Source organism: Fundulus heteroclitus, chromosome 8 (assembly GCF_011125445.2).
Source record: "Fundulus heteroclitus isolate FHET01 chromosome 8, MU-UCD_Fhet_4.1, whole genome shotgun sequence".
Classification (NCBI taxonomy): Eukaryota; Metazoa; Chordata; class Actinopteri; order Cyprinodontiformes; family Fundulidae; genus Fundulus; species Fundulus heteroclitus.
Window position 1 is genome coordinate 5,914,737 of NC_046368.1, and position 24,983 is coordinate 5,939,719.

Sequence of the window (24,983 nt, forward strand, 5' to 3'; positions counted from 1 at the left end):
GCTTTCACTGCTCAATCTTTCACTCTGACGCGTGTATTTTTTCTTCCTCTCAAGCTCGGAGACAATCCGCTCTCACCCTTTTGTCCCAGAACTTTGAACGGAACAGTTTTTCCAGGTTTTTAGCGTTTCGGCGTCTTGCCGCAGAGCGCCTATTACTCAAGCAAGTCGGCCCCTCTGCTCTTTGATGTGTGAGGGACCTCACTGGTGGATAAGTGTCAGTGTCGGTGTGGGTCTGTTTTCATGCAGCCGTACTGATATGATTGTGTTTGCGTGTGTGTGTGTGTGTGTGTGTGTGTGTGTGTGTGTGTGTGTGTGTGTGTGTGTGTGTGTGTGTGTGTGTGAAAGCTGTGCAGGCCCGTCACAGACGGTTGATTGAGTCCAGACGTTGTGGGTTCCTCTCTCCGCCGTGGTCCCCCTGCCCCCGGTTTTCCAGAGTTCAGAGTGCGTCGGGCCCCGGGCGGGCGGGGCTGTGGCTCCCCGGGGTGCAGTAAAGCGATAGGGGGGTGGAAGGGGGGGGGGTCTCAACTCACCCCCGGGGAGGGAGGTCAGAGGGCAGGGTTTGGGCTCTGCGGGGCGAGGAGCGAGGCCATGTTAGTCAAACATGCTTCAGGTGGGGCCTTCCTGCTGCTTAAAGTGCCTCACATCTGGCTCTCCGAGAGTCTGCCTCTCATTCCTGCTTGCATCTCTTTGTTTTTGTTTTGAAAGTAGTGTTGAACAGTCTAAACTAATTATTGGTTTAAAAAAACAATTTAGTAATAGATTTATTTTACTTAAGTAAATATTTTTTGCTTTCTTAAATATTCCTAAACACTACAAACGCACCAATCAGGCCTTTTACGCACCAATAATGATGGAGATTCTCTAACGCCGTACTGTAAAAGTATTCACACTTTTACAACCAGAAACATCAATGCGTTTTATTAGGAGTGAACATAAATGTCCAAGTCTCTCCATTGATTCTGGACTTGGACGTGGTCATTCAAACACATGAAAATGCTGCATTATAAACCATTTCATCTTATCTCTAACTGGCTCTATGTTTAGGGTTACATGCTTGCTGCAAAGCCATGTACAATGCAGACGACTCTCCCTGTAGCTCTACGCTTCCCCAGGAATGAATGCTGCTTGTCGGGACTTTGAAGCAATCAACTGGTTCCCTTATATAGGAAATTCTTGACCAATCTGTGTAATGTGATTGAATTTGACTTTGTAAAGTTTGTAATGTCGAGATGACATGTTTCATGAATTGGCGCTATATAAATAAAATTGAATTGTCCTGCTGGAGGGGGTCCTCTGTCCCAATTTCAAGCCTTTATCTGGTTTTCTTCCTGGGACTCTCCTGTATTTTTTAGCTTTATGGGCCTCTTGGTTGCTTGTCTGATTAACGTTCTCCTTGGTGCCCTGTCGTTTTAACTGAATAACCATATCTTATTAGGTTTGCAGTTGTGCCATCTTCCCTCCCTGTTTAGATGGAGGATTGAACAACGCTTTGTGAGATGTTAAAAGCTTGGGATATTGTTTTATAACCTAGCCCTGGTTTAAACGTCCTCCTTGACCTGTCTGCTGTATTCCTTGGTCATCTTGATGCTCTTTCTTCGCTAATGTTCTCTTGCAAGCTTCTGAGGCCTTCACAGAGCAGCTAGGTTTAAACAGATTAGGTTACACACGTTGATTTGCTAATTTACTAATCAGGACTTCTTAAAGCAACTAGTTGCACTGGATTTTATTTAGAGGAACCAGAATAAAGAGGATTGGATAAAGAGGCATACCACACTTTTCAGATTTCTAGTTTTAAAACTATGTGTCTTTCTCTTTCTGCTTAACGATTATTTAAAACTTTTTGTTGGTCTATGCCCAAATTATCCTGATGAAATCTCCTACAGATTGTGCTGAAACGGCAAGGGTATGAATACTTTTAACTCTCGGTGTACGTCTAAGCCTAATTTTAGCCCTACGAATAAAAGTGACAAAAACTTACCATCCAACAAAGGAAAAATGCTGCCGGTTGTGTGATAGAGATCATAGTTTTTAATCCAACAGAAAATAAAAGATGACCTGCATTTATATCCCTGTGGAGCAATAATGAACATGCTGTCTGCTGATCCATCTACAGACTGAAAAACGTGGGCGTTTCCAGGTTTGATGCATTTAATGGAGTGGGAAAAAAACTGATTTTTCACTTTATGAGCCGTCGTCGTAAGGTTATGGAGAAAAAAACTGGTTAACAGATTAGTGCATCACTGCTGCCCAGAGGCACCAGCTAGGTGTTTTCTGTTTGCAACATTCTCCACAGTTATTGGCACCCTGATGTGTAAGAGCCTTAATAATAAAGTAAACATCTTGATGGTGCCTGCCACCACCCGACAGGATAATACTTTTGTATTGTTTGTTTAGGCCAAACACACAGCGCAGCATCAGGTATGAGCAGCAGCATAATATCGCATTGAGAATCTAATTTTATTATGTGCATATTTATTTAGTGGAGGATAAAAAAAGAATCTCATGTTAAGAAATTATTCTTTTCCGCATAATCACCAGTTGCTCTTGGATTAATAATTTCTGCAATCATTTCTGCACTTTTAAGGCTGAGTAGTGTTTCTGTAAAGCATTACTTCCAGTTTCCTTGGCGCATAAATTTGACCTGATTCAGACCAGTTCCTCATAGCCAGTCCTGAAAATGAGAAAGACAAAAGACTACAGCTGGTCTGTGGCTATAAGAAAATATTTACTTCCCTAAACTTCATATCTACAGTCTTTACAATAACTAGAGCTGTGACACCAATTCACGTGAATTTATGTCTAATTACATTTAGTTTAATTATAGTTGGTTCAAACCCATAGTTGGAAGCTCATATGGATCATCCAGATGAAGCTCAGATTATTATCCTGAAATCCTGGGAATAAGAAGTGATCCAGCCATAAACACATGAAGTTGTTCTGCATCCCTCCAGGAGAGGTTGTTGCGAAAGCTTTGATTTTGTGCAAGTCATTTATTTTTTTCAGAAAAACAGGGGGGGAAAAAGAAAAGAAAAGGACACTGCAGGACACATCTGCTGTGATTTGGACGTCCTTAATGCACCCAAGGTTTACGTCTCTGTCCATTTGTGTTTGTCCCTTTGCAATTCGGTGGCAGAACAAGAAGCATTAGTGTTCGTTTATCGTGGGAGCTGCAGTAGCCTGCAGACAGGAAGAACAATGAGGCTCAGTGGCGTGGAAACGACTCTGCTGCATTCTTACGTAAGAAAGTGGTTTGATGGAATGATACAGAAAGAACTGATATCAAAGGTCAATTTGTGTTGCTGTTTTGTTATTAACCCGCTCTGTTCTGTCCATTAAAGCGATCTGAGCAGGTTCTAAAACCGGCCACATGGTTTATTTCAGAGCAACCTTCTGAAGAACCTTCGGTACCATGTTTATTTTATTAAGAATAACTTTTGTCTATGATATAACCAGATTTTAATGTGATTTTAGAAGCCGCTGCATGTTTACACCCAATTAGACAGGGTCTAGTATCACATGTCAGGAAAACATGGTCATTATTTCATGGGGCACGTATAAAATCACAATCTAAGGAATATTTCTCTTTAAACAAAATCTCTGCTGTTACATTTATTTGTAACCCTAAAATTTTCTGTGACTTAAATATAACTGAAGCATTTTTTGAAATGTTTCCCTTAACAATCATTAGATGCTACATACATGCCAGATGGGAAGAAAATACCTCATTAACTCCTACTATCACAAATATTTTACCCCGCCTGTTTCTTTTGTGCAGATTAGATTTTCTTTCTTTGGTAACTTTGCTAAACTTCACCATCCATCCCTCAGCAACTCTTAAGATGACCGGCGTCGAGGTTAGGCCATCTCCCGAGCTCAGACACTGACCAAATACTGCCTCTCAGGCTGAATAATTGGCTGTCAGTGACCTCCGACCTCAGCTCAGAGTCTAAGGTGTCGGATCGATACCGGGCGAGCCGGGCGGGGGGGGGAACCTGGGGATAATCACCTCGTTCGGTGTAGCCTCCTGCGTGATGATGTTTTCAGGTTCAGAGTCAGTGCGGCTGACAGTGATCCGCAGCAGCCTGCAGACTGAGGAGCGATCTGATTGGACAAGCTGTTTACTCAGATGGAACAGAAAATATTTAATAGTTTTAAGACAATATAAACATTGTCTTTAAACTAAGAACTCCGTCTTAATATAGATTTATTCCTGAACAACTTTGACTGAGTAAAGCATCTCAGTGCGACAGGTTTGAGTCCAGAGCTTATTTCTGTCGTTAAGGGGGGCGGGCCTTAGCAGGAGGAGGTCCAAAATAGGTAGTTCTTTCGTTCTTTCTTTTTTTCTTTCTTTCTTTCTTTCTTTCTTTCTTTCTTTCTTTCTTTCTTTCTTTCTTTCTTTCTTTCTTTATTTATTTATTTATTTATTTATTTATTTATTTCCTTCTTGTTTATATTATGCAACATGTATAACTTTTAGGTAGAGAATGCTGAACAAGGTGTAATAAATTGTATCAATTACTCCAAATTTGTTTTATTCAGCACTTTGTTCTAAAAATTATTTTTTCTTTCTTTCTTTCTTTCTTTCTTTCTTTCTTTCTTTCTTTCTTTCTTTCTTTCTTTCTTTCTTTCTTTCTTTCCAATGTCACATTCAAGAAAGAAAGAAAGAAAGGATGAATGTCACATTCTTTCTTGAATGTGACATTTATCCTTTCTTTCTTACTTATTTTATTTTTATTTTGTCCCTCCATCCTCTCTTGTATCAAGGAAAAGTTTGGATTTGTTACCTAAGACCTCGGTGGAACCCTTTTTAAATTAAAACCTTCACAGATCTTCACAGAGTTGGTAACAAACACATCCAAGCTTCACAATGTTGTTGTCAGTGTGTTTAGGCAGGCTGTGACATTCAATTCTCTTTTTTTTTTTAGCACATTTGGCAAACAGAGTTTGGTGAGAGATTAGTTCTTGGATTAAATCTGGGGAAGAATTTCTTGGTTGTGCAGGTTTTATTTTAAACTCTTACAGTTACGCGGCACAATGTTAGCTGCTGGATTTGCTGCACACACACCCTGTGAACATGAATAAACGCCCACATTTGTTATTTTCCTGCTGTAAACCAGGATCAACCTAAACAGAGGTTTTCAGTTGAATCGGCCCCTGTGGATTTTAATGACAGAGCGCTGCTGTTTGTGCGTAAGATGACTGACACTAAACTCCGTCCTGCTGCTGCTCCTTTGACCTCCACGGCTCCCTCAGTAATTAACCTGCCTCTTCCATGGAGGACAGGAGGGGAATCACTTGTCTCAGTCAGTTTTTGAAATATTCATCTAAAAGGGTCAGGTCACCCAAATGAAGTCTGTCTTTTCTGAGAGGAATGTTCTCTGAGATCTGCTGATAACAGCAGCTTGGCGGGATTCAATTCAGGTGATTTATCAAGGAGTAATCATGGTTAGTTAGAATTTCTGTTCTTTTCTCAAAGTAGTCTTTGACCATTTAAGATGCTGATGCTCTGTTCTCTTCAGATCACCCATTAGGTTTTCTCCAGGATTGAGATGACAGTGGAAGAAGTTTGATTTTCTGTCTGCTGAACCATTTCTATGTGTTACCAACAACATGCTATGGTTCATTATCTTATCCAGACCAAATCAGAGTTTTATTTAAGATGCAGTGGTTTATCATCTTGAGGTAGATTTAATACAGTTTTTGTTTCAAGCCAAACCTGCCAGGAGTGTTTGGTCATCTGACTAAAGCACATGGTTCCAGTTAAGTCTCAGTAATTTAGCAAACCTCACATCTTTATGCTTGTGAGGGTGGGACAGAAGAAGCTGTTTTCTGATATGTATACCAAATAACCAGTTTGCTAAGCTTTTTTTTTTTTTTTTTTTTACTTTTTACTTATTTCTCTAACTATACACTACAAATTACTTATCTAGTAGAGTTTAGTTTTGCACCTTGTTAAAAGTGTCTCCTTTTATTCACCTCTCTCTTGTGGAGTACCTCAGGGCTCTAGTCTTAAGCCCATACTATTTTAACTGAACATGCTTCAACTTGGTACTATTTTAAGGAAACGTTGCATCTCTCTTCACAGCTATGCAGATGATATTCAAATCTACATACAATGAAAGCCTATCAGATCACTTTCTCTTTAAACACTGCTTGTTTGTCTTGAGGAAACCATAGACTACACTACGTTAATTTCTATGGATAAACAATAAAGTATAGTCCTCTTTTGGTCCTATCTGGATATGCTAGGTACTGGGTTTGTTGAAATCACATATCAAACATTTATGTGATGTTTGACAGCAATTTTAACTTTGGGATACAAATTGTGTAATGTCTTTAGATTTAAGCTTTTGTCGTTAGTGAAATAATTTTTATCTTGTAGTTATTTTGAAAGGTTTATCCTTGCCTTTATTAATTCCCAACTTGTTTATTGCTCCTCTCTGTGTGTTTTTTGCTAGCCAATAATCCCTCCAAAATTCTGCAGTCGCTTTTTATCCTCGCCTCCCGCTTAGCGTTTTAGATAAATGTTCGGGTTTCATTACTAACTCACAAATATCTTAAAGGTCAAGCTCCAGGAATTCTGGGTAATCTCTTGAGACGATCTGAGTCATCAAGATCCCTTTGCTGAGGTGATAGCTTTCTGAAGGTGTTCAGAGGTCTAAGCTTGTAAGCAAAGTTAAAGGAGCAATAAGTAATACTGACACCTGGTGGCTAAGAGCGGTACAACAGCTTGGCAATCACCACAATCTAATAAGCCTTTTTTAAACGGTGTGTTGCTGTTTTGAATTTTTAGTTACACAGGACTGGTATGTGATGTTGTTTTCTGTTCTATTTCTGGTCTGTTTCTCTTACTGGCTTCCATGTTAGCAGGTTTCTGCTCCTTTTGCCAAGATAAAATACCAAATCCTGCGCTCTGTTTTGGAACCCTGGGAACTCTCATACGATTGGCTACGGAACCAGGAAGTAAACACGGGCTACGCTCTGAACCAAAGTAGTTCCAGACTGTGAATTTTTGGACAGCGTCCAATGCTGAGTATTTTTAAATTACATGTAATAATTTTATGTGCTGGTTTTTCTTGTTTTAGACTTTTTAAGAGATGTTGAAGGATCTCTAATTATTGATGTCTAATCAAGCCGCTTTGTTTGCAGCTTAATGTCCAACTTTTCAATCAGTGGCACAAATTTTTAGATAATTTGATTGGATGGTAGAAATCGGCAAGTTTTGACGATTTTCCCGTTGCTAGTTCTTGATTTATAAAGATTAACACATATCTGCAATACTTGAATGGCATGGTCTCTTGTCTTTCCTACTTTGAGGAGTGGCTGGCTAGTAGAAATTAGTCTGTGATGTCATGTTTTTAGCCCTGGAACACAGAAGATGATGGATTACTGATATAAAAGTTCAGACACTCTGATCTAGTAATAATTTAAAAGAGGCTTCAGCTACATTTATTTCATAGGATTTTTCCACTAATTGAGGAGCGCAGTGCAGCGTCTGTCTCTTGTCTTTTAAAGTTGCCTTAAGGGACAAGTTGATTTTAGACGTTCGGGACCACCGGGATGTATCCGTTGTTCCTCCCTTGCACTGTTTCCAGCCTCTTGTTGTGTTTTTAACCATCTAAGGTGCCTTCCCACGAGCTGCAATGTGTTTTTAATCTGAGCCCAATTATTCACCCCTTTGGTTTTTGTTCCCAGCAAACAACTCAGACAACTGTCTGCAGTTTACACGCTCCGGTTTTCCAAACCCTCCACTGTCAGCGCCCAGTCGGACCGAGCCCCCCGGCTGACTCATTGTGTGTTTAAATGCACTCGCTCTGTGTGTGTGTGTGTGTGTCTGTGTGTAATTAACAAGTTGACTTTTAATGGGTTGAACTTCCCGCCGGTGCAGCGTTGTGTGAATGATGGGACAGGTGGACTTAGGCTGGTGGAGACATCCCCACCCTCAGGGCAATGAGATGGACAGACCCCCATCTGGTGACATCGTCAAACGGTCGGCACTCTTTCTTTAAATGGTTCCCCCTAGAGGCTGTGATGTGGATGTGCGGTGAGCAGTTTGAGGTTAGCTGGATTCTGTGGCAGCTTCATGTGTCACTACAACCTGAAATCATGTCCTCTTCTCCCTCCATTGTGGAATTACCCTGAGAAGCTGCCCCTCGCCTGACCCGGCTGCGTTCGGGAGGAAAACAACGGGAGGGCTTTATGCTCCTCTCCGCCTCCCCCTTTACCTACCTCTGCTCTCTTGTTTTGTCAACATTCATCTTCTTACAAATTATTTTTTGCTCTTGTGTTCAGCTCTTTCAGCTCTGCTAGCATGTAGCCTTCGTTCTGTGCTCAGCATTTTTCATCATCGTTGTTTCTTCTCATCTCATCTATTTATGTTTTCTCCACGGTTACATCTTTTCTCTGCCCCCCTTTTCTTTTCCATGGTTGTTCATCCTCCTTTTCTCTGCTTGCTCACTTCTTTATTGTCATCTCTCCAGTGATGCAAAAGCGCCCCCTTATCAAGAAGTAGTTGAATGAATGAATTCATGTTCATTGTCAACCTAAACATTCGGGATTAAATTTACAGCTCCAAAATGAGACAGCTCTCAGTCATTCATTTACTTCTCCTGTAGCATTTACATGCTGGCCATTGTCAGCTTAATTACTTCTGTTTAATTATCTATCATCGTCTTTGCTCATCCCTATCTTAATGTAGCCAAATCGTCATCAAAGCTGTTTTCATTTGCAAATTTCCCTGTTTTTACTGTCAGAAAACAAAATAATAGAAACTGTGCACGGTTCTACTTTTAGCGACCCTGTTATTGGTGTCCCTAACACATTGGCTGACAAACGGCTCACTCATAAATTAGGGAGTTCTCTGCTGTTGTCGATGATCTACAATATTCAGAACACCAAGTTAGAAATGAAAAAAATGCTCTTTCTGATCCTGCAAACCCACAACTGGACTCCCTCCCTGCCTTCAGCAGGCTCTGCATAGAGGTGCAGAAATAATCGAGCAATGTCAGTTTTAATGGTTAGGATGTTAACACAGAATTGCTCAATTCTAAAACACAACTTACAAACATGCTAATTTGAAAATTTGTGTTTGTGTAGAGTACTGTCTTTTGTTCAAAACAAGAACTACTCAAACCACTGTTAGTGGTATAAGCCAATAATAATAAAGTCATATTCCTATTGTTCTTCTTTATAGTGATTGCACTGTATTGATTTTAAACAAACAAACAAACAAACAAACAAAATCAGAGGCACAGATAACAGGTTTACTGTTGAAGCTATCGCTAAGTTTCCCTATTGAATTTATGACCTAGGGTTAGTTAAAGTCCCTGACGTCCCAGTTTAGAAATTCATCATCAGGAGCTGTTTCAGTTGATTTTCTTGTCAACTCTAAACTTAGAATTTCCACATTTTGAGTACAAAAATGTACATTGGCTTTCAAACATATTCAAAATCAAGCATTCTATGTTTAATTTTGCACCTGTATATTGTATGCATTGAGTTTTTTGTGTTTAAATTAGCCAATATTGGCTGTAGGTTAATTATAAAACAGGAATTGGGAGCTATTTACAGAGTGCTCTGTCGTTATATTTCGAAAAGTCATTAAAGATATCACAAAAAACATCGATAATGAGATGGAAAAACTGCAGCTTTCAGCATCGACAGACAGTATTATCATGTTTTATGCTAATCTTATTCAGCCTGCTACAGTCGCCCCCTACTGGAAAATTTATTTTCTTTTCATATTCACGCCAACATCGTGCAGGAGGCACATCTTTGGACCTATAAGTTGCTGATAAACTCCCATATCTATCCTGGTAACTGCAATATAACGTCACATTTAACAGTATATGAAAGATATTTGTGTTAGTTGGTCTACTTTTTTTCAGTTTCCCGCCACATGAGGCAGCTCGAGGTGACATCGAGCGACATCTTTCAAATAAAGAAAAAAACAAAGCAGTAATTCTGAAAGAGCGATGATCATTTTATAAAAGCTGCGATGACAAATTTGCAGCAGAGAAATAAGTTAAGAGATCACCAGCTTTCTAATGTCTTTGATAAAAGCAATCAAAAATACTTACCACAAAGTAATATCATCAAAACACCCCTACCATGTTTGCATGAGTCTTGTTATAATTTGTGAAAGAATTCACCCCTCCAGATTGTAATCACTGGCATCATTCGGACAAGTGAAAACAATATTTTCACCTATTTCACATTGGGAAATAAAACACTTTTATTCACGGTTCCAAGAATTTCCTTCAACTTTTCCCAGAAAGAGCTTTGACGTCTGGCATGTAACACATAACACATAAAGATCTTACTGGGTTAGATGAGACTGAGTTGTAGGTTTGTACAAGAGAGACATGCAGAAAATCAAATAAAACAGCGGATGGAATAAGTAAAATATGAACACCCGGAGAAATATTTTCTTGCTCAGTTTCCAGCCTCATTCCTCACCTTCTCCAGGCCACAAACACAACAGATGGGGCCAAAAGAAAGCAGAGAAGTTGGGGGGCAGCCGACTGCAAAGAGGGTTTAACCCTGGATGTGTGCTTTGTTAAGAGCTCCAGTTACTGATTCATTGATTAACTCCTCTAAACTGACTCATTCATCCAATCTGGGATGATTAAACACCAAGACAAATGGATTTAGGATTTAGGGGCTTTCATTTTGCTCATTATGACATATCCATCACTGTTCCTAAACTGTTAAACCATGCCTCTTTTTTATTACTCATCTTTCTTTCTGCCTCCTGTAATAAAAAGCTTAGGCTCTCGATCAGCTCTCTGCACCTCCCGCTGTTCAGAGCAGCGGCAAAGGAAAAACTCAACTGGGGAAATTGTCTCAATAAGCCTTAATGATTCTCTAAAATGCCTAGAACAACAAAGCCATTTAGAGAAATAGAGGAATAAATCTGTCCTGTAATAAAAACAAAGAAAGCCTCAGCGAGGGTTGAGGAAAATGAATTAATTCTCATGCTTTAGAGAAGACGTGACGGGCGTTATCATCCTCTCAGGGAAAGTTTCTGGATTAAAAAAAACAAAACCAGAAGGCTGGGATTGCTGTAATGTCTTCTGCTTTACATCTTGAGTCAGTCTGGATGTTTATGGCTCTGTTTCTTTTCAATATTTCACTTGTGCCACTCAAAAATCTCCCCACAGCCTCCATCTGGCCAGCAGCTGCTCATCTGTTGCAGCTTTTACTTCTCCTGCTCTGTAGTTTTTTTGTCTCGTTTAGTCCGTGCTGCATCTTTGGAGGACACTCGATCAATTTTCTCACAACAAACCAACCCTGAGCCCAACATTTCAAACAAAAAGGACATAAAGGAGTGAAATATAGGGATTGTTTAGGACCCATTTATAACTATGCAGAGTGCGATGTTGGCTTTAATTCAAGCACCCTCACCATGTTGGTCCATTCAGGCGTTGTTTTCTGCTTATCTGAGATTGAGATGTAGAGATCCCCAACATCCTCCTCCTACACAAAAATGTATAATCACTAGAGATAAGGGGGATTATCGGCTAATAAGGGACGCCAGTGAGGTCTTCTGATCTCCATTTGGCCTGGTCGACGTTTTGAATCTTAGAGATGCTAAAAACGCTAAAGCAACTTTGTGTTTGTAGTTAATATGGTAATTGGAGCGTCAGGGGCAGGTGTAATCACCTGGCCCAATCTCTTTTTATTTATTTTACTTCCAGGAGGAAGTAAGGAAATATTTAATATTTGACAGCTAAAGTTAACTAGATTTCAAGTGCAAAACAAGCGGACAAAAAGGTTTCTCATCAACATAGAAATGTAACTAGAAATACACCCATGAGGGAGTACATTTGTAACTATAATTCAGGCTGCTGGATTTTGAAGCGGTAACTGTGAGATGTTGCAGTTTGACATCAGCACAGACGTGTTAACAGAAACGTATAAAGGCAAAAAAGGAATGGGATAACAACTCACCCCAGAGGGACACCAAATCTAACAAGACAGAGTTATTTTATTAGAGTAATGAATAGATGGTGGTTAGCTATTTCAGCTTTCTAATGTTGCTTTTGCAAAGTGATTGGGATCCAGGGGGAGGTAGACTTGAGTGTGCGTGCCTCTGCAGGGTTTACACTGTGTATTCTGAGCTGTGTGGTAGAGGTAATTTGTGCACACCTACCATGTTGAATCAAGCGTAAACCTGAGGTGTAGACTGATTAAGAAGTGGTACATCCTTTGCATTGTGAGCTTTCTTGCTGACCTCTATTGATTGATGCAATCCTGAGGGGATTTCACACCAAGAGGCTGCAGAACCCCCCATGAAAAAAAAAAATGGCTTGAAGAATCTTTAGGTTTGTTTTATTTATTTTCTTTATTTCGCCACTTTGCACCCCTCATAACCTCACCCCTGTTTTTCCCGGGTGAAATCTTTCGGTCTGTTTGCTATAAACACCCCAGATGATCTCTTGTGATATTTTCTGCAGCACCCTACAGTAATTTGTATTGATCTGTTGTGGCTATAAAGGGTGGATGGGATTCAGACAGCCTTTCGAATGAGATCTTGAGTTGAAATCCAGCTGAGAAAAGTGTAGTATTTCAGCGCTTTGGTGCTATGTCTTTCTGCTTGAGGGTATATTTATTTTTCCATTTGCAAATTCCACATTCTCACATTGACATAAAGCCTTCCAGGAAGTATTGTTTTCATGCATGGGTTCTGAGATGTCAGTCACAGAGATTTGTGCCTCCTTTAAGGTAGAGTGTTGGGAACAAATTGTTTTATTCTTGAAATAAAAAAAAAAAAACATTTGATTTACTTTTTAGATAAATCTGAGATGTACAGCTCCACATGAACAGCTCTAATTGATCGTCATGCACTTTAAACACAAACAAAATGCTGACCGCCAGCATTTATTTCCAGTTCAACTACAGAGAGAAAATCTAACGAGTCACTGGAGACTTATTTTTAAAATACTTGTTAACACTTTTTCCCCACTTCAGACACAATATGGACGAATCCTGGTCCAAACATCCCTGTCTGAGCAGGGTCACCCTGACTTTCACAAACTATTTCACACCTTTCTCCCACAAAGGCACAAGTTGTAAACCCCTTCCCAATCCCGGCTAAGCTCAGGTGTTACTTCTGTGGCCAGTCCTGATTGACAGCAGTTGACAAAAACAGAGCAGAGGCTGACATTAACGTCTTAGTGAAGATAGCGGACGGCGAAGCGAGCCATCCCGCTGAGCTCCTTACGGAGGAGGTGACACCGTGGAGCCGGCCGACGCTTCCAAGTCATAATATCAGCAAGCTCCTCTGAAACTGAGGCGAACGGGGCCACGCTGGGCCCGTTTGGAGCCAAAGCAGCCAGTTGGGGGTGGAGTGAAAACAAGAGCTTTGGTTTCACATTTTACTGGGCTATAATTAGAGAGGGGGGTAATAGACTGGAGAATGACTGAGGATGCTAAGAAACAGACCTTTCACACATATCTGACATTAGGTTGAGAGAATTACCTACTCAGTGAGACGTAAACACAATTTCAGCTTTGGGTTCCATTTCTGCTCTTAATTCGTCCTAAATGTCGCAAGCTACTGGATTTAGATCCTGTCTGTTATTGACAATTTAACCACAGCTGAATGAAAATGTTAAAATCAAGGTAGTTTCATTCAGTGAGTCTCCATTAACTGTAATTTCTACGAAGTCAAGAAAAAAAAGACTTGACCTTGAGTTATGTGTAGCCTTGTGTTGCCATCGAAGAGCTGCTGGACATTTTACCATTCCTCTTGACAGGATTGGCAGAGTTCATTTAAACTGACTGACTTACTGGGACAGATGCAGCTTTTAAGTTTAGTCCAGTTATATTAAAAAAGAATGAGGTGAGGCTTTTGGTAAGGCCATCCCAGAAGTTTAATGTTAGCCTACTTTATTAACCTAAAGCCAGTTTTTAGATGCGTGATGGAAGATACGGTCATATCAAGTGTAAACTACATAGCTGGTGATTTGACAGGAAGTTGAGGTAGTTTTCATTCTAGATTATTTGCCACCAATTAGTTTGTGTGTTGTTTGTTGGTTTGAAAGCTTCACCTTTACTCCTCCTTACATAATTCTTGGCATTGTCTCCAAATATCTCCATCTTTGAGGGAACAGCAAACCACAGACAGATTAAAAAAATGGTTTCTTTTTAGTAAAGCATTTAATCTATATTCTGTTACTATTTTAGCTTCTTTTTAATTTTTTTATCATTGGTTTTAAAATCCTCTAAACCCTTTGAGCTGTTGGCAAGATAAAGTGCTGTACAAATAAAAAGTATTACATTTATTATCTTAGTCTCACTTGACCATAACATATTTATCCAGCAGCAATTTGGGTTTTCCGTGTAGTCAGTCTCAGAGTAGAAAGCTGTTCAGTCCATTGTGATGTAAAACAGGCTTTGTGGTTCTTGTGTTGTTCCTTAACATACAGTCCAATTTCCTTTTATTTGAGAAATGCAGACCATGGCAAAATGGTCACGCATCCAAGCTCCTTATACGTACTAATGATTGTTCAAGCTGATGCTCTTTGAATCTGCAGTTGTGTAGAAATGGTTCACAAAGACATCTGTAAATCTCCAGATGTTCTTCTAGGATCTTCACTCTCCTAAGAGTTCCCCTGACTTTCCATTGGTTTTAACTTTTGGGCAGTCCAATGAAAGTTCTCAAGGAAATCTTTTCTATACTTCCAAAAGATACTTTTGAAGTTCTATTCACTCATAATCCACAACTAGAAGCTAACAGGCCACAGGAATTCCAAGTCATATGACATTCAAGAACTTTTAAGACCCCCTTTTGCAAGATTTAAGTAATTGTAAACATAAATCTGACCCTGTGTGGGTTAAATCCACACTAAAGACAAATTTGCAAACCAAAATCAATGTGGTTGTGTGTTATTAAATAATAAGAAATATAAATAAATGTAAAACTTTTTACTTGAACTTTACCTGACGTCTCTGTCTCACCTGAGATAAAGGTCTAGTTTCTTATAACGCCGTAGCAGGTAGCACATGTGTGGCAACTCCACAACCCCTACCACCACCACTACCTCCCAGCTGAGTGAGTTCACTCGGATCTTCAGTCTACGGCATGCAACCAGCCTCCCCATCGGCCCTTAATGTGTCTATGGACAGTGGTGGAGACCTAAAGACATCCAAAGCATGTCATTGATACAGAACCACAGGCCATCAGGAGCTACAGAGACATAGTCCGAGCTATGAAAAGGCTCCTAGAACATACCCTCCCCCTACCCTGGTGGGAATATTTGTTTCCAATCACTTTTCTCAGGAATGAATAACCGGCATAGCTTGTGGCTGAAACTCTTTCCCCTTGACTCTTGTCCACTTGGTTTACTGTAAACAGCAGGCAGAGAATATGTTTGAAGGCAAAGCTTGGGAACAGGCCTGTTTTCTTACAGATTTCACGAGGGGTGGGTGGGGGGCTCATACATCGAGCTGTCATTTGTGGCCAGTAAAAATCTCACTCTGGCGGGATCCTCCTGTAGCTTGCTAAAGGCCTGTCCTAACCAGCGGATTAGTCCTGTAACCCTGGGGGAGTTTAATTTCAGCCGCAGCATAAGTCATCTCAGCTGAGCGCCAACAATGATTAATGGCTCAACACTGATGACTGTACACCATCAAAGTTTCCTGCTGTGAGGGGATCGTTACAGATTTAAACTGACATAATGAGATCCTGTGAGAGCAACAACATGTTCTGCATCTTTACCTGTGTTACATTTTAATGTCTTTACATTTTGGAGTACTCTAAAGTCTTTGGAAAACATATGATAGCAAGAAAGTCCCTAAAACTTTTCCGGTAAAGACAATTTAAAGATTTTTTTAAAGTTGTTTACAGGGGATTCACTAATCAGAATTTTGTTACAGATTCTTGACCTGATTTCTTTTTAAGGTTTATAATATAGGAAGATATAAGAAAAGCGTTAAAACAAACTTTCATCAACAGAGTTTCATTAAAAACAGGTCCTAACTGATTTAATCCTAGTTTAGCTATTAGCACAATTAGCATAGCTAGCATTGCTCAAACAGCGGCCTCGTTGTATATTCCTAGAGAAAGTACTCTTACCTTAATTATAACAGTATCAAGCATTTCTAGATCTAGTATAGTTTAGTGCTCTGCTCTAATTAGATTTCCACTGTTCTACTGAAGTCTCTCTCTCGCTCGACATCTCGCAGCCTGAACAGACCGCAGAGATATCTTAATGTGTTTTTGAAAACATATTATCCAAAAGTAGTTTTTACATCACTCTGTTTTCTCTTCAAATTTCGACCCCTCACAGATGCAGAAAATAGCTCATTTTGAGTCATTTTCATAAGTAACATCATCCAAGCTGAAGAGTGTTGTCACTGTCACCAGGTAGAGCTTAGGTGTGGTATGTTCACAGAAGGTTAAAAGATCTTATTTAAAAATTTCTGACAAATCAGTGATCGGTCAGGGCCAATCAAGCTAAAATCAGGCCAATTCCAGTCACCAGCCCATTTCTAATATTGAGAAATTGAAATATTTAAATGTATTTTTTTAATTTCTCAGCATGTTCTTAGGTTTTGTAAAGTACCTGTTCAACATATTGTGGTGTGCTGGGACACATGCAGGACACGCCCACAGAAGACAGTATTTTGGTAGCGTTGCCAAAGATTATAATCAGACCAAGACTAAGTCTCATGCATACCAGCAATGAGACTCCGATAAATCTCCATCTCTAGCACAGCTGTCTATTACATCCACAATTAATCCTCTGTGTACAAAGTTTTGTTCAAATCGCACCAGTTCTTGAGTACTAAACTTGAATTGTATTTTTTGACTGCAGAAAGGCGTGCAAACCTTATGAAAACATTTATAGGGTTGAAATATCGACCAACTCATTTAAATCTACTGTCAGTTTAATTTTTGCAGATTTTCAACATAAAAGACTAAATAAATGTTTTTTTCCCTCCAGATTTTACCGGGGTGATTACCACATCGACGTCTGCATCAACGACTACCTTGACGTGTACTGTCCGCACTACGTCAGCCCGGTGTCCGACGAACGGGCCGAGCGCTACGTCCTCTACATGGTGAACTATGATGGCTACAGCTCCTGCGACCACACTGCCAAGGGCTTCAAGCGCTGGGAGTGCAACAGGCCTCTGTCACCTAATGGGCCGCTCAAGTTCTCCGAGAAGTTCCAGCTCTTCACTCCGTTCTCCTTAGGCTTCGAGTTCCGCCCCGGCAGAGAGTATTATTATATCTGTGAGTACGCTCTGACCCCCCTGCATCAGAAACTGTAGGGTCGTGAAAGATGGTACTGTTTCCTGTTTGATGGTGAACCAGTGTTATTGCACCATGTTAAGTGTTTAAGAACAATGTGAGCAGGTTTTGACTTAATTATTAAGACTTTCCATATTTTTTGGATCGTATGTCGCAAAAATGTGTCATAAAGAGGGGAAAAAAACATGTAAACAGCACCGGACGATAAGTCGCACTGGACTATACATATTTATTTAGACATTTATTTCACACAATCCAAGACTAAAAACTGACATTTAATCTGGTAAAATAATCTATTAAATTAGAAAACTGCATCCACAACCGGCTGAATAACATGGAACATACCTGGGAGGATGAATGGGGGAAATTAGCAACTCCAACCAGCAAGATTTTATCCAGCGCATTTCATTATGCTGAAAGTTGTCAAAATTACTCTGAAATTAGACCGTAAACGTAACGGTGCTACGCGCTAAGCTAACAGTACAATGTTGATGTTTCAGAGCAACATAAAGCTCACGTACATCAGTGAATTTGTAACCCTCCCGGACAACAGACTTGTAAACTAGCGCTAGCTGCTATTAGCTTCACAGACAGCCCAATAACAGGTTATGTCGCTGTCTGGGTCCTTCAAGCTGCACCACGCAACGCTCCACTGCCTGAATGCTGAAATTGTTGTCTATAAGTTAATGTTTTAATTTATTTTTAAGTGTCACAGGAGCAGGATAGTTTTAACAAGCCTAGAGCGCCCTCTTGTGGCTATAGACAGTAATGTTTACTCCGTGGTTCATGTTGGTCAGTATGATTTACGATTTAAAATTGATATATAAGTTGCACCTGAATATAGAAAAAGAAAAAAAGGTGCAACTTATAGTCAGAAAAATATGGTATATAGAAGTTTGATATTTTTGTCTAGTTAAATATAAAACAGTTATCAAAAATGATTGCTATTTATTGTTTATATTTTAAATCTCTCCAATTTACAGCAATAAAATCCTCTTATGATGTCATAAAAATAAGAAAACACACCCAATATAATAAACCCATTTGTCTCTTAAAGTTCATTCAATTCATTGAACAAATTTTAGTTTTATGTCTTCGATGTTATATTAAAATCATTTAATTTAAAACTGAAGTTCAGTTGAATCTAAACGAATAAAAAAATTGTGTAATCAGTTCGTTTATTTCCAATCGGGTCGAATTCCTTTTATTTCATTTGATTGATTTCAATTGGCTGTATAATATATACAGTATATTTCAACACTGTAATTTAATCTAGATTTAATTTGTAAGATTCATACAAATTTCTGATTTCAACTCCAATTCAAATTCAGTCCAGTAGAATTTAGTGGAAGAGTTTAATCCTATTCAGTTTAATTAATTAATTGAATTAATTTCCTTTTACATATTTCCAATTTCTTTTGTTCAATTTTATCAGAGTACCCATTGTTCAATTCATTTTTATCAATTCAACACAGTTTATTGTTCTTTTGCAGTTTCTTAGGTAAAATCTGGCTAAAATATATTCTCAGTTGCATAAATCCAATTTAGTCTAATTCTTTCTAGGCCAATTTGTTCAGTTGCAATTGAACTAAATTCAAAATATACGGACAGTCAAATTTATATCTCCCATCCAGTTACATAAAAGACCCTTCTGTCAAATTCCATTCAGTCTTATATATTACAATAAGTCCAATTTATGTACATTTAGGCCAATTGTTCTGCAGTTCACATAATGTAACTAAGAATCAAAATTTACATCTAATTTAATTCAAATTACTTTAATCCAATTAATTCCAATGAACATCCATCTTAATTAAAATTAAAATCTTAGATTTAAATGAAAACTTCTTTCTCTTACTGTGCTTACACCTAAATTCATTTTTCGTATATTTAACACAATTGTTTGAGTAAAGTCACTTTTAAGGCTATATGTGTTACTTACAACACGTGAAATTTACAGATACAGCCCAGTTTCTAATTCATATCCCACTAAACCCCATTTAAAGTGTGCTTCTTTAGAGTACAATGATTTAGCTGAGACCAGTTAACCAGTTCATCTGAGGTGTTTCCTCAATTCAATGGTTATGCTTATTTCAGTTATAATCCAGGTTACTTCAGTCATAATTAATTTAAATTCAGCATCAATTAGACCTCAATTTCAATAAAATCCATTAAAATCACCTTTACGTGATTTGACAGTTCAACTGAATGCCGTCAATTCAGTGACACATTCTATAAGGAAGGTAAGCGGCAACTGATAATTGCTAAAAAATAAAAATGCTGCCTTCTTACGGAGGGGTAGGGTTAGGGTTAGGGTTAGGGTTTCACATTCCTTGGGTTAAGCCACTCCTAAACCACAGACAATATATTGTGTAATACCTTTCAGTTGGCTGAGATCGCTGTCCTGAAATCTGATTTTTGTGGGTTTTCTGATATTCAAATATTCTGAGAAGTGTTGGATTTAGGATTAGCTGTCAGCCATTAATAACAACATAAACACGTGAAATATATCCCTCTCTATGTAATGAAGGTATGTAATGTAAGTTATTGATATTACCTTGTCCAGTTGAATCAAATTCAGTTTTTGTTATGATTTTTACTTAATACACTTCAGTTAAGGCCAGTCTTAATCCAATAAAAGCATTTAGAGTTTGGAGCGACACTCAGAATTCACAACGAAACTCAGTCTAAAAAAATTGCATCAGGAGTGTGACATCACTGTGATCTTTAAATAAGTTTTCAGCAGTGGTCAGCCAGACTAAAACATGTGTCAGTAGGTGCAAAACATATGAACCGATGGGGTCTGTGTTGCCGCCTGGCTGAGCTCAGCTTTCTGCTCCCCGTGAGAAGACTCGGCAAAACAAGCAGCCATGGAAGTCGTGTTTTCATAAGTGAAGTCAGCACCCTGCAGGGAGAGAAGAGGTGGACTAAATAAGACACAGTGGTGGATCTGAAGATAGCTGGCTGACATCCGAGGTCAGGCTGAGACTTCAGGGGTATTCACAGGAACCAGTAATAAAGAGCGGAAGAACCAGTCATGTTTTGGCACCAGAGCAAAAAGCAAAGTTGGATAACCGGACACTCTGAGAATGAGGAGATCTTTTTTTTTTTATCCGTGCACCCCATCCTGTGCTGCTGAAGCTTTGTAAGCATCAATCTAAAGTCAGGGGAGAGGTTTCAGAAATTATTTAGCTCATTTGGTCAATCTTTGGGGATAAAACATTGTCTTCTTGCCTCCGGATCACAGAGTAAGGCTGCATGGTCTGGAGAGGCTGTGGTCTTGTTATAGTCATTCTGAGGAATTGTTGACTTTGCTGTAATTCCTTGGAAGTCAATAAGTCAATTCACGACTTTATTTGTTAAATTGGCTCTGGGCTCTGTGAGGGCGAGGCTAGTGTCGACTTTGATGATGACTGATCGTCCAAAGAGGGTGAAAACGAGCCAGAGACAGTCCGTGTGCCTTTGAGCATTTTTAGAGCATATGTGCTGACTCAGCTGTGTGACTCATCTGTAGGATCCTTGCTTTATCTGATGTGAGCACAGGAAGAAATTACAAAAGCGCCTCTGGGATCATACCAAGCCCCTTCAGTTAGAGTAATCCCACCATCGGGTTAACGTCCAGGTTTTTCCTTTTGACAGAAACAATGAGATCTTTGAAAGGTTGTGCTTTTAAACAGTTAAGTGACCTTTATTCATCAGTGGGAAGGCTACAAGTCTGAAGCAAATGACGTAAAAATACCCCCTTTTTTTAAACATTCATTTGTTACTTGTTAGTTGTTCGTTGTTACGAACATCTTCAAGATTGTTCCTGTTATAGCGAGCGGCCATGTTTGATTCTCATGAAGCTGTGTAGTTGCAACTTCATGATTTGCTGGCTCCTCCAATCACAGAGGAGCTCTAATTAAACTCTGCTCACCTGGCAATCAGGGCAGCTGTGGTTTGATGTGAGCAACTTAGCTGGTTTCTTGAGGTGTTTTGAAACTTGCTTTGCTCCAGAGTTGTTTCTGTTTATTATTTATTCCTTTAGGATTTTGCCAGGAGCCTAATGAAAAACCTGGTGCTTCAGGTTGGCAAAAGGTTTAATTCCAGCCTTTTGAGTTGTCCAACTGTTAAAGTTTAGTTTTGGTAAGCTCTGTTTTAAAGCTTACCTGGCTGGAGTTTGAATTTGTTAGATTTTTTTTGTTTTGTATGTTTGTGTACTTTGTTTTGCTGTATTGTTTTGTATTTTTTGGGGGGTTGTTATAGCCAGCGGCCATGTTTGATTCCCATGAAGCTAAGCAGTTGCAACTTCATGATTTGCTGGCCCAGCTGTGCTGTCACCCATCTGGGATTGGTTGGCCTTTCCTTTCCTGTGTCTTCCCATTGGACATCTTGCTGAAGCCTGATTGGACTGTTAATCTCTGGCTCCTCCAATCACACAAGAGCTCCAGATATTTAAACTCAGCTCACCTGGCAATCAGGGCAGCTGGGACTTGATGCGAGCAGCTTGCCTTGTTGCTTTGATACATGTTTGCTCTAGATGTGTTGTTGATTTCTTTCTTGAGGATTTTGCCAAGCGCCTTGCAATAACTAAACTTAACCAGATAGTTGGAACAACTTGTATTTGTTAATGTCAATCAATATCCAAACATTAAGGCACAAGGTGGGCCCAATGCTACACCTGTTTTACTTGATCTTCTACAAATAGTTTACACTCAAGTCAAACAATGCAGTTTGAGCCATTTCTCTATCAACCAGTATAAGGCAATACATTACCAAATCAAAAAGCAAAAAAATGTATTGTCAATTTTATAGTTGGAAACAACTGTTAGCTGTAATATCCGTCAAGAGGGGGAAAGAAGCTACTACACAGATATTTCTACTTTCCACCCCTGAATCCAAATGTTAAATATGACATTCTTTTGTTTTTAATGTATTAAACAAATCACAACTGTATTTTTGAAACGGTAAAAACATTTAACTGACCTCAAGTTGTTTTTAAAACATAAAACCATTGCACAAAAATAACAGCCTTACTTTTTTTTTTTTTTTTTTTTTTTAATGGTGTCATTAAAAAAGGATAGTTGGTTGTGTAGAAACCGCGACCAGGCTTCACACACTTGGTCTTCAAGGAACTTGAGGATTGAGTTAGATACCTTGTCCTGAGACAATGGCTGAAGTACTGGATATAGCTGCAGGTCCCAGGAAGAGCCAACGGTTCCTGCTGGTTCCAAGCAGTGTGGCATGTTCAGTATCAACAAATTCACAAATGTCTTTCAGTTCCTCCGCCCTAACTTTGTAAATGTGAAAGTTTCCACCGTGAGCAACGGAGAAACGCTTTTGTTAATCTTGACCTTCTAGACATGCTGAACGGGTCACTTCCATCTGTGGACGCTGATATATCATAATAGAACAGAAGTTTTTGGGAACACCTATCATCAATGCCATGGTCCAATGAGCTTTAAGTTACAGACACATGGGGTACACTGTTGAGCATTTTAATTGGTTTATTTTCCATTGCTCAGACAACTTTGGGCTGTTTGTATGTCGATCACAAAGACAATGACTTGTGTGCGCTGTAAGCCATTACACTGGTTAAAAATCGAGACGTTCAGGACACAGGTTGGGTAAAATCAGGATGACAAAATAGATTTCTAAATATCCTCGGGGGTTGGCTGGGACTGGCATTGGCGTTTTTGCTCTCCCCTAGAACATGGAGGGGGGGGCTTAGTTATGGAGGGCAGGGTGTGGGGGGAGGTAGTACCTCAGGGTTTCTGAGGTGGGCTCTGGTTGGTTAACCCGTGTGATTCATGTTGGCCCCATCTCCCAGGTGGATGGGCCCGTCGGTCGCCTGGGCTGGGATCAGGGTGGGGGGTTAGGACCGGAGTATTGACCGGGTAGGTCGGGTTGTGGCTGTTTGGGGGGGGGGGTTCTTGGAGCCCATCTCTCTGGCAGGGAAGATGATAGGCAGCTTTCCTTGTGTTCACCCCTCTCAGGAAACTTTGCTCTGGGAGTCCTTCAGTCATCTGGGGTTCTGGTTCCCCTGGGGTCTGCCTCAACACTCTGGGGGGCGGGGGGGTCTTTGGCTCCTCACAACCACTACGGAGCATTTTTTCTGATGGAAAACCCGTACATACACAAGCACACTCCCACAAACATGCTTGGATTCTTCTATAGAGAAAACCCCTATTATTATTATTATTATTATTATTATTATTATTATTATTATTATTATCTTTAGCTGTCACTTTGTACATTTCGTATTAAATAACGCTGTATATTCTTCAGTGATGGTATCAAGGTGTTGGTTGTTTGTACCTATAATACTTTATCGGCTGGTTTTCCTGTTCTTTTTTTATATATATCTTAGCAAGTGTAGAATCAGACTCACAGGATGTTATATCGCTCTCTCTACCTTTCCTCTCTTCCTTTCATCTTTTCTTTCTTTTTTTTAGCATTTTGTCATCTGCTTCTCTTTTGTCTTCTTTTACCTTCACGTATCAGTGTCCATTGAACATGAACTAGTCCCAGCATAAAATCTAATGAAGCTTCTTGCATATATAAATAAAGCCGGGCACTGTGGATAAAACAGTAAGGCTCCATTTGTGAAAGTAAAAATTTTTGGGCTCATTTTTGGAATTAAGACACCAATTCTTAACACCACATTGCCAGACAGGACACACACATAAAAAAGGAAATCAAGGTTTTTGGACACTGCATATTTGGAACTTTACATAGTTAGGTTAAACAGGACTAAGAGTATAGAAATTGAGTTCTGGCATTCCCTCATTGCTCACCTTTGAGATGTCTGCACCTTCTACCGATTAAGGCTCTGGATCCATGGTGGGGGGGATATTAGAGAATCTTAAGTGGACCGCGCAGAGTATGTCCAAACACTAATTTTAGCTGGACTGAATCCTAGAGATTTTTGGGTGGCCTCCCGAGTGGCAAACAGCCAAAGCGGAAAGCCCTCATCCCAGTTTCTTTCAACCTAAACTTTTGTTGGGATTGAGATGCCTCATGTTGCATGACGGAATGTAAAGAGCCTTGAGATGACATGTTTCATGAATTGGCGCTATATAAATTGAATTGAATGGATCCCAGAGTGATTTCCAACTAACAAGGGATCAAATGTTCCATCTTCACTGGGAAAGTTTAGGATGTTGGAAAGGAGGCTCCGTCTAATTGCCAAACCTCAGTTTCAGGAGGAGCAGTTTGAAGTTCTTCACGCTTGTGGAGTTGCTGAGTGGGTCATCTTGGTTGTCTTGGTTGTCTGCTCTATAGGTGTGTTGTGGATCCAGCAAAGGCTTACCACCACTTCTCTCAAGGTACTTTTTTGGTGGGATTCTGCAGGACTATGGGGCATTTAAGGACTTCCTGGTGATTATACACTTAAAGAAAGACGTGTCTCCATTTTCAACACAAAGTCAAACTTATTTCTAGTGTCTGTCTGGACTTTGACTGGGCTGTACCTTCCCACCGTTTCTGGTTGAGGTCTTCATGGATGAGATCTCAAGACCTAGTCGTAGAGATGAGGGAACCACAAGGTCTTGTATTTGCTTTTTGCAGATGATGTGGTTCCGTTGCCATCTTTAGGTGGTTTGCTGCTGAGCTTGACGCTGCTGGGATGAGCGTCAGTTCCTGTAAGTCTGAGGAGATGGTGGATTGTTCCCTACATGTCATGTTGAGGGTCAGTCTCTGCCTGAATAGGAGGAATTCAAGTATCTTGGCATTTTTGTCC

At 39.7% G+C, this 24,983-nt stretch overlaps 1 protein-coding gene across 1 annotated transcript in view; it reads left to right on the plus strand.

Annotated features, from left to right (window-relative positions):
- The window catches only part of efna5a (ephrin-A5a), a 113,509-nt gene that overhangs the window by 78,956 nt on the left and 9,570 nt on the right, over positions 1-24,983 (plus strand). The window contains exon 2 of the mRNA XM_012877480.3: positions 16,953-17,245. Within this exon, the coding sequence (XP_012732934.1) occupies positions 16,953-17,245 (293 nt within the window). The remainder of the gene's footprint in view (positions 1-16,952; positions 17,246-24,983) is intronic.